Source organism: Tachypleus tridentatus, chromosome 4 (assembly GCF_004210375.1).
Source record: "Tachypleus tridentatus isolate NWPU-2018 chromosome 4, ASM421037v1, whole genome shotgun sequence".
Classification (NCBI taxonomy): domain Eukaryota; kingdom Metazoa; phylum Arthropoda; class Merostomata; order Xiphosura; family Limulidae; genus Tachypleus; species Tachypleus tridentatus.
In genome coordinates, this window is record NC_134828.1 from 44,805,002 (window position 1) to 44,819,713 (window position 14,712).

Consider the following 14,712-nt stretch of genomic DNA (forward strand, 5'->3'; position numbering starts at 1 on the left):
CACAATGAAATGTTTTAGAAGCACTCAGTTTTACTTGGGAGTTGTGACAAAGCAATATGTAAAATTTCTTAAACAGAAGATCCAACTAATATTATGTCACAAAGTATGGTTTCATAAAAAAGTGTCAATATAGAAAATGCAAAAATCTACAACTTGTAAATTAACAGGCAAAAAAATGAGTAAACAATTCAAAACAATGTCAAGTGTTTGTAATGGAGTTGTGGAACTGAAAACAAAGGAAACTGGAAAAAATCTTTATTCATACTCTCTCTCTTACAAATACTTTTAGTCTGAGTCCCTCTCCCTCTTGAAAGTACAACGAAAAGAATAGTGAAAATTAAAAATAAAACCCATTATCGTTGAAGTAAACTAAATTAACTATTCAAAGTAGAACAACAATCAATGTAATATTCAAAATCATACCAATATTTTAAAAATATAGGGAGGTTACAAAGCTTCGGTTTACTTGTTATTTTGATAATAGTATTTCTGCAAAGTTCTTCGTTGAATTTTTCCCATTTCAGACCTGGGAATTTTATCCAAGATCTCTAGTCCTCCTCTTAGGTGTTTGGGATGTGATATACGATCTGCAATAAATTTAACATAAATATGTTTTATAATGAAATATTATTTTTCAGTTTGAATTCATTGTTACATGTAAATTATGTTTATCGTCTTAAGAAACTAATGAGTTTCTAGTTAAACAGCTTATGAATTAATATGATATGAAACACAGTTATTTGTTTACTAAAATCCAATGAGACATCGTTCTATTTCAAATAAAAAACACGAAGAAATTTCTTTTGGAATTGATACTTTAAGACATGGTAAAGAAGAAGGAAAAAGATAATTTTAATCAACCGTAATGAAGCTTTTTATAAATTTTTTAATGTAAGTTTGATATATTTTCTTATTCATAAAATAATTTGGTACGAAAATTGGCTGGAAGCCCTTATTTACTCAAAACCCCCCATAAAAATCAGGTTCATTATTTACAAATTCAAAATGCATAAATTAACTTTTGGACAACTGAAGCATTTGTGGTCTGTTCTAAAGAATGTTTTTGTTCGCTGGACAATTTTTATTTATAAACATCACCAAGAAATACATATAAAGGTACAGGAAGTATATTAGAAGGCTTATTTGATCAAATGAAGATATGGAAACTGTGCCCTTAGAGCTGTAGAAGCTCTTCGCCCTTTGATTAAATTTTATGCATTCTCCTGCTTTTCCTGAGTAGCATTCTTTATTTTGATGCATTTTTACTGGGACATATTGAAAAGTGAGAGGTCTTTCACTGGAAGAGAGTATACAAAAAAGTATATAATTTTGAGAAACCTGTATGATATTGAACAAAATATGTTATGGCAAACTATGTGTCTTTAAAAGTCAGTAATAAAAATATCAGAAATTTAAAAGTTTAGTTCGGATAACTGAATATATTTTCAGTGTTGAAGAGGTTCAAATTATGATAATTAAGTCAAAAGTTTAAGCAGAGAGAAATAACCTTTAGACACTTATAGATGAGCATGAGCATTTTACAGACTCAGAAGTTAAATAATGGTACAAGAGAAAAGCATAATGGCCTCCTGCTAGTACAGCGGTGTGTCAACGAATTTACAACACTAAAATCAGGGGTTCGATTTCTCTCGGCTGGCTTAGTAGATAACCCGATGTGGGTTTCGTATAAGAAAACACACAGAAAAGCATAAAAAATTCTTTTCTGGAATGAACATTTTTTAAATTATTAATGACAAGAGCAATAAACTAAAATAAGCAAGTTAAAAAGTTTTGCTTAAACGTTTGTTATATTTATATATATGTAAGAGTAAATAAAATAAAAAGGAAGTAAATGTATGTATAGCTATTATCAATTCAACAAAAAAAACATTGTAAAAAAGATAGTAGGTATGACATTCGCGTCATATCTGCAAAAAATATCAATGTATATCAACATATATACATTACAATTTAACTTATCCTACTTTTGTACGTTAACATTCTACTATACTTTGTGTCTGAGTTATTTTGTAAGCATTATAAAAAAAAGCAACCTTACTCTTGTTTGCATTGTTTAACCAAGTTAATTATGAATGGTTACTCAAGACTATAAAATCAGAATGAACACATTTCAACAGTAAAGTAAAGAATAACATAAGCATATACTATGTTTTGTTTATAACTATCTTTTCGGTCGCATCACATATAAATCAAACAGAAAATAGGAATGAACAAGATATTGCAACACAGCTACTTATTAAACTTATCACCATTATTGAAGTACAGCATCCTAAGAAAAGGATAAACATAATGTTCAAAGGCCAACAATGCATATAATGTATTCTAATTACGGAATGTCCTCTGCGTTTTTTTTACGATCATGTTGTTGCAATTTCTAGTTTGTCATTAAAAATCGGTCGACGTACTAGTCGCTTGGAACTTAGCAGATGTTTTAATATTCCTGAAAAATTGAAAGCCAGCAATTAAACTGGAAACCTATAAACGAATCAACCCAATTAGTTTTGTTGAAAAAAATGAATAAAAGACTATTTTTATACCCAGAACTAATATCGAAATTATTAGAATTACAAAGCGGTTTCCACAGATCATGAGAAACCTTGGATCATTTAGTATGAGATACTAAACTAATCAGAATGAAAACAATGTTACCTGTATTATTGTCGTTGAGAAAACCTTCGACAGTGTAAAGCAAAACTCGTTTGTTTGTTTGTTTGTGAATTTCGCACAAAGCTACTCGAGGGCTATCTGTGCTAGCCGTCCCTAATTTAGCAGTGTAAGACTAGAGGGAAGGTAGCTAGTCATCACCACCCACCGCCAACTCTTGTTCTACTCTTTTACCAACGAATAGTGGGATTGACCGTCACATTATAACGCCTCCACGACTGAAAAGGCGAGCATGTTTGGCGCGACGGGGATGCGAACCCGTGACCCTCAGATTACGAGTCGCACGACTTAACACGCTTGGCCATGCAGGGCCAGCAAAACGTCTTAAAGTTTCATATGTCTCAAGTAAAAGTGCCGCATCATATATCTCTGATTTCCAACTTTATCGGTAATTAAAATCACATTCTCAGGATATTTTATTCTAAAACTTGGTTTCGCGAAAGAAGAGGAAGTTAGACCTATACTGTTCATCATATACATGTGTGTGAAATTCCATTAATGAAATCAAATTCCTGTTTTTATTACCAGTTTGCTAAGAATGAGGCAATATGTAATAATTCAAATACTACAGTCATAGATGCAATTATTTTATAACTATGGTTAGATAAAAATAGAGGATTTCTCTAAAAAATAGATAATAAAAATTAGATACTTTTAAAACACAAATGAAAATGTTCACAAAGACAAATAAACATTTCCTGTAATTACTTCTGAATCGAATATTTTTTCAGGTATCTATATTAGTTAGGTTTCTAGACAACTCTAAATATAAGTGAACAAAACACGAAAGCAACGTTAGAAGCAAAATAACAAGTAGAACCAATTGTATACAACGTCTATCACACAACTGTAAAGGCACGATCACTAAAAATGTACTTGAAATCTACAAAACATATAGTGGAAAATTTTTTCTTGCACTTGAGAGTTTAATGCCACATATCATAAATATCTAAACTAAAAACAAAAATTCATTATTCAATACTCATTAAAGCATCAGTAGTTCTATGAAACGTCAACTGAACATTTTTACATTGTCATGCAACTATATCAGTGATCAGTTAGACTAATGTGTAAATCACGATTATTTTAAGAAAAATTTAAACAAAAATGAATTAGTAAGTACGCTACAAACCTTTATCGTACATGATGGACCTAGACCTAAGTACCCTTCAAAATTATATCTGTTGTATTCCTTATATCAAAGACCACCTAATATTAGGAAAACTGATGTTTATTTATATCATCAATTTGATTTATTAGAAAAAAGTATTTAAATAAAAATAAGATTATGTACCTTTATGCAAAACTGTTTGTAAGAACAAGACATTTTGTTCTTACCGTTTGAACTTAAGCACAATGTTAGAAAACGGGCACTCTGTGCTCTACCCACAACGAGTATCAAAACCCTGTTTATAGCATTATGCCACTTGGAGGCCTTTTTGTTCTAACAAACGTTATAAGTAACATTATTTCAACATAAATTCGAACAACTAATATTTCGATTCATTGAAGACCAGAAAATGAACACTTTTGTGTTCAATAAACTACGGTCTTTCGTGGCATGCTTCCAATACCTGTATGTTCTTAAATCAGTTTTCTGTGAATACTGAGGTCACCGTTTTTGAAGGAGGATTGAAGAGGTTAAACAAAAATCTCCCAAGGATGTATATTTTACAATCGTTGAAGGAGAAAGAGGTCCACTATACACCTACTTCTTCCAGATCTCATGGTCTGAGTTCCGGCCACAAACTTATGGGAGAAGACATGGAACATGTGTTTAGGTACCAAGGGCAGGGATTTTAAGATGTATTATTTTCGTTCATGTTTGTCGTAGGGGTGAGTACCCGTAGTCTGCTAAGAACAATCATGCATATTAATATAGTAAGGCAACTTCACAGTTCCGTGAAAGCAAAACACATTTACAGGTATCTTATTTAGAAAATACTGTTGAACGTATGGTGTTACTACTCTGTGAAGACCTGTCATGGCCAGCTGGTTAAGGCACTCGCTCGTAATTTAAGGGTCGTGGGTTCGAATCCCTGTCCCATCAAACATGCTCGCCCTTTCAGCTGTTGGGGCGTTATAAAGTTACAGGCAATCCCGCTCTTCGTAGCGTAAGAGTTGGCGGGGAGTGGAGATGATTAACTGCTTTCCCTCTAGTCTTACACTGTTAAATTAGGGACGGCTAGCGCAGGTAGCCCTCGAGTAGCTTTGTGCGAAATTCAAAAAAAGAAAGAAAAAAAACAGGCCCTATTTTGTTGGAACGTGAGCACTCACTTTCATATTTCATAAAACAGCCCACTTTTTCCTGGAGACAATTTATTAACATGTGTATATTGTTTGTTGTCTGTTACAAGTGTGATGCCTCTCATGGAAGCTGCCACATTATTTTTCCTCCATCTCAACATTTCTTTTCTCGTTAAGTGTGTTGAACCAACGTTGAAACAACATCGGAAATAAATGATAATCAAAGTTGAATTTAGGAACAGTAAAAGTCAATCTTCACACCCATTGCTGGTCGATAGAAAGGAACTCCAACTTTCAGTGTCCTTTACGTCTGGAAGTAAAAAAGTGAGCAGCAACCAAACCGCTATGGTTAGGTAAACCAAAATTAGAAGAAATACATATGTGTTGGAGGGAATAATAAATAAATAAATAAAATCACGTTTCATTGGAATATAGATCTAATTTTGGGTTTAATAAAGATCTAGGTAGATTACACACAACAGAGACGTCTTCCTTCTTCCTTGATCGCTTATTTATATTTTGTTATTTTCTCGAAATAATGTTTACAGAGAGGTTGGGTGAATTCTTCCTAATTAAGAATAAACATTTAGGGGTGAATTACAAAATGTTGTTAGATGATAAAACAACGTTCAAATTCCTTTTCTTTTTAAGGAGTATGGCCTGCATGTAATCATATACTGAAGCTTTGTTTTTGTCTGTTTTATGGATAAGGTAACTTTAGTTTTTGTAAAGGTACGAGTTAATTAGGCGGTCTTCATCTAGTTTGAGGGTATTTTGATTGGTTTTAATGTTGAATAGAGAAGTTGGAAAGAACATACGTTGATTATGTAGAACATGTTCGTTAATTTGATTAACAAAGTGAATGATCACATATAAGTCGTTGTTTATTTTGGATATGGTTCTTAACTGTCGGGTAAAAGCCTCGGTTTTTGCGTGTGCTAGTTTGTTATCATATTTATGTGTGGCAGGTATGTCTTGTGCTACTCTTTTACCAATAAACAGTGAATTTAACCGCACTTATAACACTCCCACAGTTCAAAGGGCGAGCATATTTGGTGGGTAAGGGATTCAAACCTGTGACCAGAATACTACAAGTCTAGCACCATAACCGCCTAGCTGAAGAGTTTGCTTGGCAAAGTCGGCCATTTTCGTATGTATGCAACGATTTTCTTCTTGGTACTCAAAAAACAAAAACACATAAAAAGTCCTGTTAATACTAAGTTTTATGGTTTGTTAGCGTCTCTTTATGTGTAGAAAGTATGTAGGTTGAAATTCCCGTGTGGTCCCTGATTTTTTTAGATACAGGAAAACGTTTTCTTATTTACTAAATTCGCTCGATATAATTAAATGTTTGTTTCCCATTTTTAAATCTTATGAAGAGTTAAAGTGAAAACTGTAGTTAATAATAATGATATTTATAAATTACAGATCATGAAAGGAAAAATATCTGTATCTATACATATCCACTGGACAACTAAAACAGTTTTAATTCGATCAAGAGTCAGAAATATTGGAAATTCATTTGTGTGTTTATGGTTTGGAGAAGTTACCAACATTGTCAAAATCATCAAAGAGTTTAACTTCAGATATAAGGTATTTTTTACAAAAACAATAAAGCAACATAAGCATTAACTAAATTTTTGGTAAGTTGTAAAGTTATAAGTATTGTCATAAGTATTATAACATATCTACCATTTTTAAAAGTGTTAGACACTAAGTACTTGTGGCTGTGCTAGTTACTTTACAATCTGAAAGAAATCAGGATAAAACCCTGTTTAACATAGCAATATACTAATTTCAGACAGTCTGCAAATTGTATTTAACGAAATTTATTGCTAGAATTATATTATTCCTATTATTAATATGTTATAATTACTACTATATGTCACAGGGGTCTGGCATAGCCAAGCGTGTAAGGCTTCGATTCGTAATCTGAGGGTCGTGGTGGGTGGTGATTGCTAGCCGTCTTCTCTATAGTCTTACACTACTAAATTAGGGACGGCTAACGGAGATAGCCCTCGAGTAGCTTTGCGCGAAATTCAAAACAAACAAACATTATGTCACACTTTCTTGCCTATATATAAGTAAAGTAAGAGCCCCTACTTCTAATATGATTTAGAAACAATGTTAAGGGGTACATATGTTTGGTATATTTGTTCTAGTGTTCATTGTAGGAGGAGATGTGGCAAACGGCTGGTGTGAGCAGCAATGTCTGATACGGAAGCCACACAGTTCGAATTGTCAGAAAAATATGACTTTGGAAATGGCCCACATTAATCAAACAGAAGGCTCATTATACACCTACAGTTGTCAAACAGGACTATCCATTTTTAAGAGAAATGGTTCAAAGATATTTCCTTTCTTCATTACAGTTCTTGTTTAAAAGGAGTGTCATAGTTTTATTACACAAAATCACTCGTAGGAAAAAGCAACTTCTCATCAGAAATCAAAATTATTTATTTAGGAGATGGTTGCCAAGAATGATGATTGTCAGTTATGGAAGTCTGGAACTAGACAGGATAAAGGACACCCAACATAAATTGCCAAAACTGATTTGTTGAACAGAATGATGATATAGATGCTATTTTGAATATTTATGAAAGACTCGCACAAAGTAAAGATTTGGGCAAAAGTGACTAGTAAGCCTATATTAGTCCCTTCTCACAGAAAAACCAACAGCTGCGTGCAATGATGATGCCATGAGCTATGACAAACCAAAAGTGACCTAGCTTGCTAAAACACAATTAACTTACAGGGTACGATTTTCACCTGAAGTTCAGGAAGGTCAATCCTGACACTATAGAAACTATACTGCACTTTTTGGCAAATCTACGATATCTTATAAGGTGTACTGAAATGGTCAGGTGTGAAGAAATATTTGAAAGGCTAGATGATCTATTAATATATGAACAGATTATTATCACATGTCTACTGGAATGTCATGACTGATTCCTAAAATACAGCATCAAAAGATGTGGACGAGATGATGAAGCTGAAAGGACAGCATTTGGAAGCTACTGAAGGAAGTATTCATCCAAGATTGTTTAGGTAATTTAGAATCTATACATTGAGTAGTTCAACTGTTGTGAATTGAAGAGTGTTATATTATTAGATCGTGTTATTAGAACCTTTTATGTTTTTCTTATTGAGTATTATTCCATTATATTACCATGGAGTCTGTGGGATGTTCTAGGCCTTTATCAGGCTAAAATAATTCATCAAAAATAATGTAGTCTAAGTTAGGTATATCTAGACTGTAGGACTAAGTTTAGCTATAAAAAGTATATTATGGTGGATTTTAAAGTAAAATTATCACAGATTGTATTGTAATAACATAATAGAAACGAATAACTTGTCAATTGTTTTCTAAAGTAATGGAACCTGCCTGTGATGATACTGACAAAAAAGGGAATTATTAAAAGCTTTGGATACAGCTGTGATAACCAACATTGTAAGAAATATATGTATATTCATTTGACTTGTTTTAATATATTATTGAAAATCAAGATGACTGAGTGTTGTCTATTTCAACAAATCACAGACACCTAGTGTAATAAATCCATGCATAAAAACCTGATAATTATATTTTAATGTTGTCTTGGCCTACTTTTAATTTCCTGCCTTGTTCTTCTGACTGTTGGCTTGCTTCTTTTTGATTTTTATATTTTATGTCTGTTTTTTGTTTTAAGTACTATGTCTATTTTTGTTTATTTGTCTTTTTACAGTTTTGTCATTTCTTTCTTTCTTTGTGTCTATGTTTTTTTGTCTTAAAGTTGACAAAATAATCTGTGCTCTGCTGAATTCTGGTCTCTTGATATATATTTATATATATACAGATGTAATTATCATTCAGAGATTGATATTGATTTTCTCCTAGCTAATAGTTAAAATAGTAAGAAAATACCATAGAAAACCAAAAAAATTATGCAACAAAATATTTCAGATTTTGATAATGAAATGTATTTTAGAAAAGAAATAATTGTATTATGTACAAAAGTCTGTTAATTCAAAATGTAACATTGATTGAAGTGAAATTTTCAACATATATACTTGTATAACTTATCAAGTTATCTTATAATTATGAAAATTAAAGTTATAAATAAACCTGGACTGAAATTTGAAAATTGAACGGTATCTATATTTTTAAGATACTAAATTTTGATAATAATGCTATGTATTTAGGGAAGAAATACCTCTTAAAATAGCTGTCATGTTTAGTAAAAAAAACACTTAAGATTAAGTGCAATTTATAAGAATAATATTCTCCCTTTGAAATGAATTGTCTTATTGATTGTATGCAGTTTGATAGCTGGTAGCACACAATACAAAAATTGTTGCTAAATAAAAAGGAATATTTCATATCATTTATTGTGTAAAAGACAAATGTAAAGAAACAGATAACAAAAGTGTTATTATTTAGGCATCAAATGAAGTTGATAATTTATATTAGTTAAAAAACTCAGTAGAAACAATGACTTTAATACTACAGTAATGCATTTTTAATGGAGTCCGAGATATAGATATTTATATTATGAAGTTCAAAAAATTTGAATTAGAGCATTCATATATATTGACATTTAGGCATACATTGTGACACATTATGACAGTGTTATAAGGAATCTTACATCCTAATACACAGTAGAAAGTTTTATCAAGCAGTCTTGTTGCATGCAGCTATTCTATGACAATTGAACACTGAGCATATCTCCAACAATAAAGCTGTAAATACTTGTTACCAACACTGTTTCATAGTGATATATTTCTTGGTATGAAACAGATTAAAACTGCCAAAAATGAGTTAAATATATGTGTATAAATGTAACATCATTTACCTGACACAAATTCATGAAGTTCTGCTTGTTCCAATTTAAAACCTTGCTTCAACACAACATAGGCACGTGGAACTTCCACCATAGAAGAATCCACTATTCTAATGACAGCAGCATCATCAACAGCAGGATGACTGCACAACAACGACTCAATTTCTGTTGGAGAAACCTGATGAAGTTCTGTTTTGATCATATCTTTTATTCTGTCTGTGATGTATAGGTTTCCTTCCAAGTCATAATACCCATAGTCTCCTTTTGTAAATATTGAAAATATATATCGAAACCACTCTTTGATTGTAAACATATCAAATATGCTTTACTCTTGTTGTAAATATACCTGTTATAATTTTTTAGAATTCATAAAAACAATTCATTTTTATTTAAAATATCTTGTGTCATTAAACTCCACTTTTGTGTCTAAGGAGAAAAATACATTAGAAATGTTTACAGAATAATTTTTTTTTTTAAATAATCATTAGAATCAAAATGTGGATAACTAATGTTGTTGTTTAAACCAATGGCTCTCACACCCTTTTGTAGGGCTCCAATTTGAAAATAGTTTTGGATGTGGTGACTCCAATATACATCTAAAGTAACAGCAAATTACTATACATATGCTGAATTATCCATTAATTTGTGTTTCTATTTTAATGAGTTAATGATTAACTCATCCATCTTTTTTGGGTGTTGAATCCTTACTTTTAGAAATGATGGTTTGAACAAGAGTGAAATAAATTTAAGTTCATTTCGTTTTGATCCTACAACAGAGGAGAGATACATCATTAGACTGTAAAAATTTCTAACCTAAACATTAATTAGTAACAATGTTTTCAGTTGAATTAGTCCTTCAAACACTGATGGATAGTTATTTTTCTTCCATATTATAGTGACATAAAGCTTGTATAAAACTAGAATAAAAAAGTAGTGTAACTCTCAGGAAATATAGCTATATTGTTCTTATTTATAACTAAATACATCTGTAGCTTTATTTAGTTTTAGCTTTTTAATGTTCATTTATGTTGCAAATGTGTATGTTTTGCTAAAGATATTTAAATTATTGTTCTGATAAGCTGAAATCCATACCACCAGGCACATATTTACTATGTGTGACAACCTACGATGAGAGGATAGAATGGATATAATTCTAACTATTGATTTCACATTCATCAGTATTCTTATTGATGTAGACTAAGGTCATGGTGTTATCACCTCAGGGTCAATAGACTAGTCTGTTATGGTAAGGTGAGAGAAGTGTCAGTGTTGAACATGAACAGTGAGTATTGTGGGTACAAGTTTTAAACTGGTGTTTCCTACCAAGTTTTTATATTTAATGAACATCTGTTTAGGTATGATTTATTTATCCTTGTTTCACTTTATGGTGGATTGGTTGTGTGGGTCTCAGATAATACTTATTTTATTATAGAAAGTCAATATCCTATACTGTGAAATGAGACCATAAAAATGGCCTAAACTGAAGAATGTTCTTTCTCATTTATCGTGTAGTCCCTGTTTTCTCCACTCATTTTCTGAAAAATTTCACCATTCTTTTTTCAAACGAGTTGAAGAGTTACTCTAGTTCTGTTAAGAAGATTTAGTTACAGCCATATTTCATTTTTTCTTTATCACAGTTCGGAAGTAATCTACTGGTAACATTGATATTCTAGCAGAGTTATATTCCATCATTTCAGTTATGGTACTGGCATCTATATCTGTTTCATTATATTAATCTTTTTCACAAACTTTAAGGTCTTATCAACAACTGAAACCATCTATTGGTAAAGCAATTTCTATACCCTTTTGTTTCTGCACACACACAAACACACGTGATATTGTAGAATATTCAGAAAATGCCCATTCAGGCCCTTTGTGCAAAACTATTGTGAAGTTTCAACATTAGTCTTTGTGACAATTGCATGGGGCAAATTGTTATTTTACTTTTGACCTCCAGGACTTTTTCTATGAAAAATTATTAATCCACTAAGGAAATAATGGTAGATACAATAACAACCTAACAGAAAATGTTCCTACCTACACCAACCACTTTTAAATGAAAATGGCCACTTTCATTCAAAGAATCAATTTCCATCAATCTTTATGTACTTCCTTATAAGATATGTTTCTGAAATTTGCTAACCTTTTTCATTAGAAAGAAAAGACAGGTTATATGAAGAATATGCTGAAACAGTTGGTATGTCAGACTTCCTGACAGTTACTGAATTGAGATATACTGAGCAAGACCCCTCAAAACAATTTCTGTAAATGAGTTCAAATGCTGAACATCTATAACCGTTTATATAAATTTTTGTCACAAGCATAAATATTAAAGCCTGCTCCTATATTGCCACTCTGAGGTGCATTAGTTTGGTGCTGATAGATACTAAGTGTTATAGACTAATATTTGATAGTAAGGTAGCTTTTATCCTATTGCTACATCAGTTGAAAGTCACTTGTACTTAGGCACTGAACATATTTTGTATCTTCTTTGCTTAACTTTATAGGCATTATTATATGGCTTGAATTAAATGTATATTGTGCTTTTATTCGATATTGTTTGTATTATGGGTCTATGATCTTTGATTGGCTACGAGATTATAACCTAAGATTCATAATTAGGGGTTCTAGCTCTGCACAATGGCACTCTACACTTTGTATCTTAAAAGTCTATAATTTGAATTATATGAATTGCCCATTCACATTCAATGAGTGTAACTGTCCTTAAAGCTTTAGTTCCTATTAACATCCCACTTATCATGTTGTTATTGATTCTGAGGTGAATTGTGCTTTTTGTCTTCTTTTTTGCTTGTATATGGTCTGTTATCCCTAATTTTGGTCTTCATCACAAGACAAACTTTACTGAAATTGGTTTACAATGAATTTAGTAATCTATTGATCAGTTCAACTCCCTTGTCTCTTTATTAATCCTTGTTGTATGTTTTATCTCTTAGTTACTTTAACAGATTGGAAATTCTCAACTGAAATACTAATTTCTTTTTTTTTTCCTGGAATCCTGTTTGAATAATTTTTCTTTGCATTTTCCCATGTAATATTAACTGGGTGAGTCTTTCAATTTTGTAATAGTTTTCTAAGCCATTATCAGAGGTCTTTCTGTGTGGTCAGTGATCTGTTTCATATGGTAATTAAGAAGTACATTAAAATAAAAAAAAATATATAATGAGTTATTTAGTTCTCTGAAGGCTTTGTTACTCTAATTTTTTTGGTTTTAACAAATGAACTGAAGATCTGTTTTTGACATGGGTAGATATATAATTTCGAAGGATTTTTGTCTGTGCTATCATCTAATGGAATGATGTTACTGTCATAACAACTATATAATTTATTTACTTTTAGTATACATTCTTAATAATTAGCTTTTTTTTTGTTTTTGAGTTTCACACAAATCTACTCAATAGCTACAGGGCTATCTGTGCTAGCTGTCCAAAGTTTAGCAGTGTAAGACTAGAGAAAAGGCATCTAGTCATCACCACCCACTGCCAACTCTTAGGCTACTCTTTTACTGGAATTGGCTGTCACACTATAACGCCCCCATGGCTGAAAGGGCGAGCATGTTTGGTGCAACAAGGATTTGAACCTGCTGCTCTCAGATGATGACTTGAACACCTTAACCCACCTGGCCATGCTGGGCTTATTAATTAGCTAATTTCTATATATTATCCTATATTGGTCATTACAATTTCCAGTGTCATCTTTCTTTTTCTCTCTCGGAAATTATTCTGTTCAAAATTGTAAATTTATTTGTCTAACTGTAAAACAGGTCATTGTATGTACAAATCAATTACATATTTCAAGATCCCCCATGCATATAGGCTCATTTAACAACTTAAAAGATAAAGCATATTCTGATAATAAAGATATCATAGTTTCATTTTCAGCAGGTTTTCACTTCTTTGTTCACTTATAATGTGCAACGCATTATGCCTTTAACTATAACAATGCAATATATAAAACCTAATCCATACACTGATAATTATAGAACAATTCAAAATCAGATACAAAAGAGCAAAAAAGTGTTAGTAACAAGAGGTTATTGGCTTATATTTAGAAAAATATTTTAACAGGAGATGGTTTATTTACCTGTAAGTAACCAACCACTAGTAGTTATTGCTTGTGATGTTAATTCAGGATTACTAAGATAACCTTTCATCAGCTGTTCACCTCGAACATAAATCTCACCACATTCGTTTGGACCCAGATTTGCACCAGTGATGATGTCTATCACCTGCAAAACAAATTATGTGCTATGGAAATAAATCACTATCGTGTTTAAGAGCTGTAATGAATTACTTTAAATTAATACAATCTTAGTGGTATATATTTTATTGAATTAAAAAAAAGTGTAGTGTAAAAAATATCAAAAACCAATTTTAATACTAATGGTAAAAATTTGTTATGATTCATGTAGTTACTGATAGTGAGATTAGAAATATGTACATTTAATTCTATTGGATAAAACTGTTAAGAAAGTTACAGAACTAAACATTTTCATAAGTGTTACCTTTGAAAGCATATCATCATAATTATGCAAAAATTATTAAAGAATTTTGAAAACACACAAAGCTTTACATTTTCAAGAGATAGTGTTAAAACAGGTGTCAGAGACTTGTACACTGATGTTCAAAATAATGCCAGAAGGATAAAGATTCATTTATTGTAGTAGAGTGCAGAAACTTGATTTGAAGATAAAAAGAAAAAAGAATTTTTATTAAGGATTACTGAAATTTCCTCTCTGTTTTTAAACATTTCTACTAATCCTGTTGTGTTGCACACAGAGAAGAATGTTTGATCTTTAATGATATTTTACTGAAATTTGTTTTATGGTTGATTACTAGAATATGTAAAGATGAAGTTGATTTTCAGTTTCTTTCAGAAAGTAATAGTCTTCGTGTTACTTTCTTCTTAATTTCAAAAGAGAGTTTTGTTTTTTCAATGCAAA

At 31.3% G+C, this 14,712-nt stretch overlaps 1 protein-coding gene across 3 annotated transcripts in view; it reads right to left on the reverse strand.

The window, feature by feature from the left end:
• Positions 1 to 244: 244 nt before the first annotated feature.
• Positions 245 to 14,712, reverse strand: part of LOC143249007 (uncharacterized) — a 37,410-nt gene continuing 22,942 nt past the window's right edge. For 2 of the 3 annotated variants that reach the window (XM_076498151.1, XM_076498150.1), the window contains exons 9-11: positions 13,854 to 13,998; positions 9,765 to 10,013; positions 245 to 587 (exon numbers count right to left, since the gene is read on the reverse strand). In XM_076498151.1, the coding sequence (XP_076354266.1) occupies positions 463 to 587; positions 9,765 to 10,013; positions 13,854 to 13,998 (519 nt within the window). In that variant the 3' untranslated portion in view covers positions 245 to 462. The remainder of the gene's footprint in view (positions 588 to 9,764; positions 10,014 to 13,853; positions 13,999 to 14,712) is intronic. The other variant, XM_076498152.1, reaches the window with a different exon arrangement.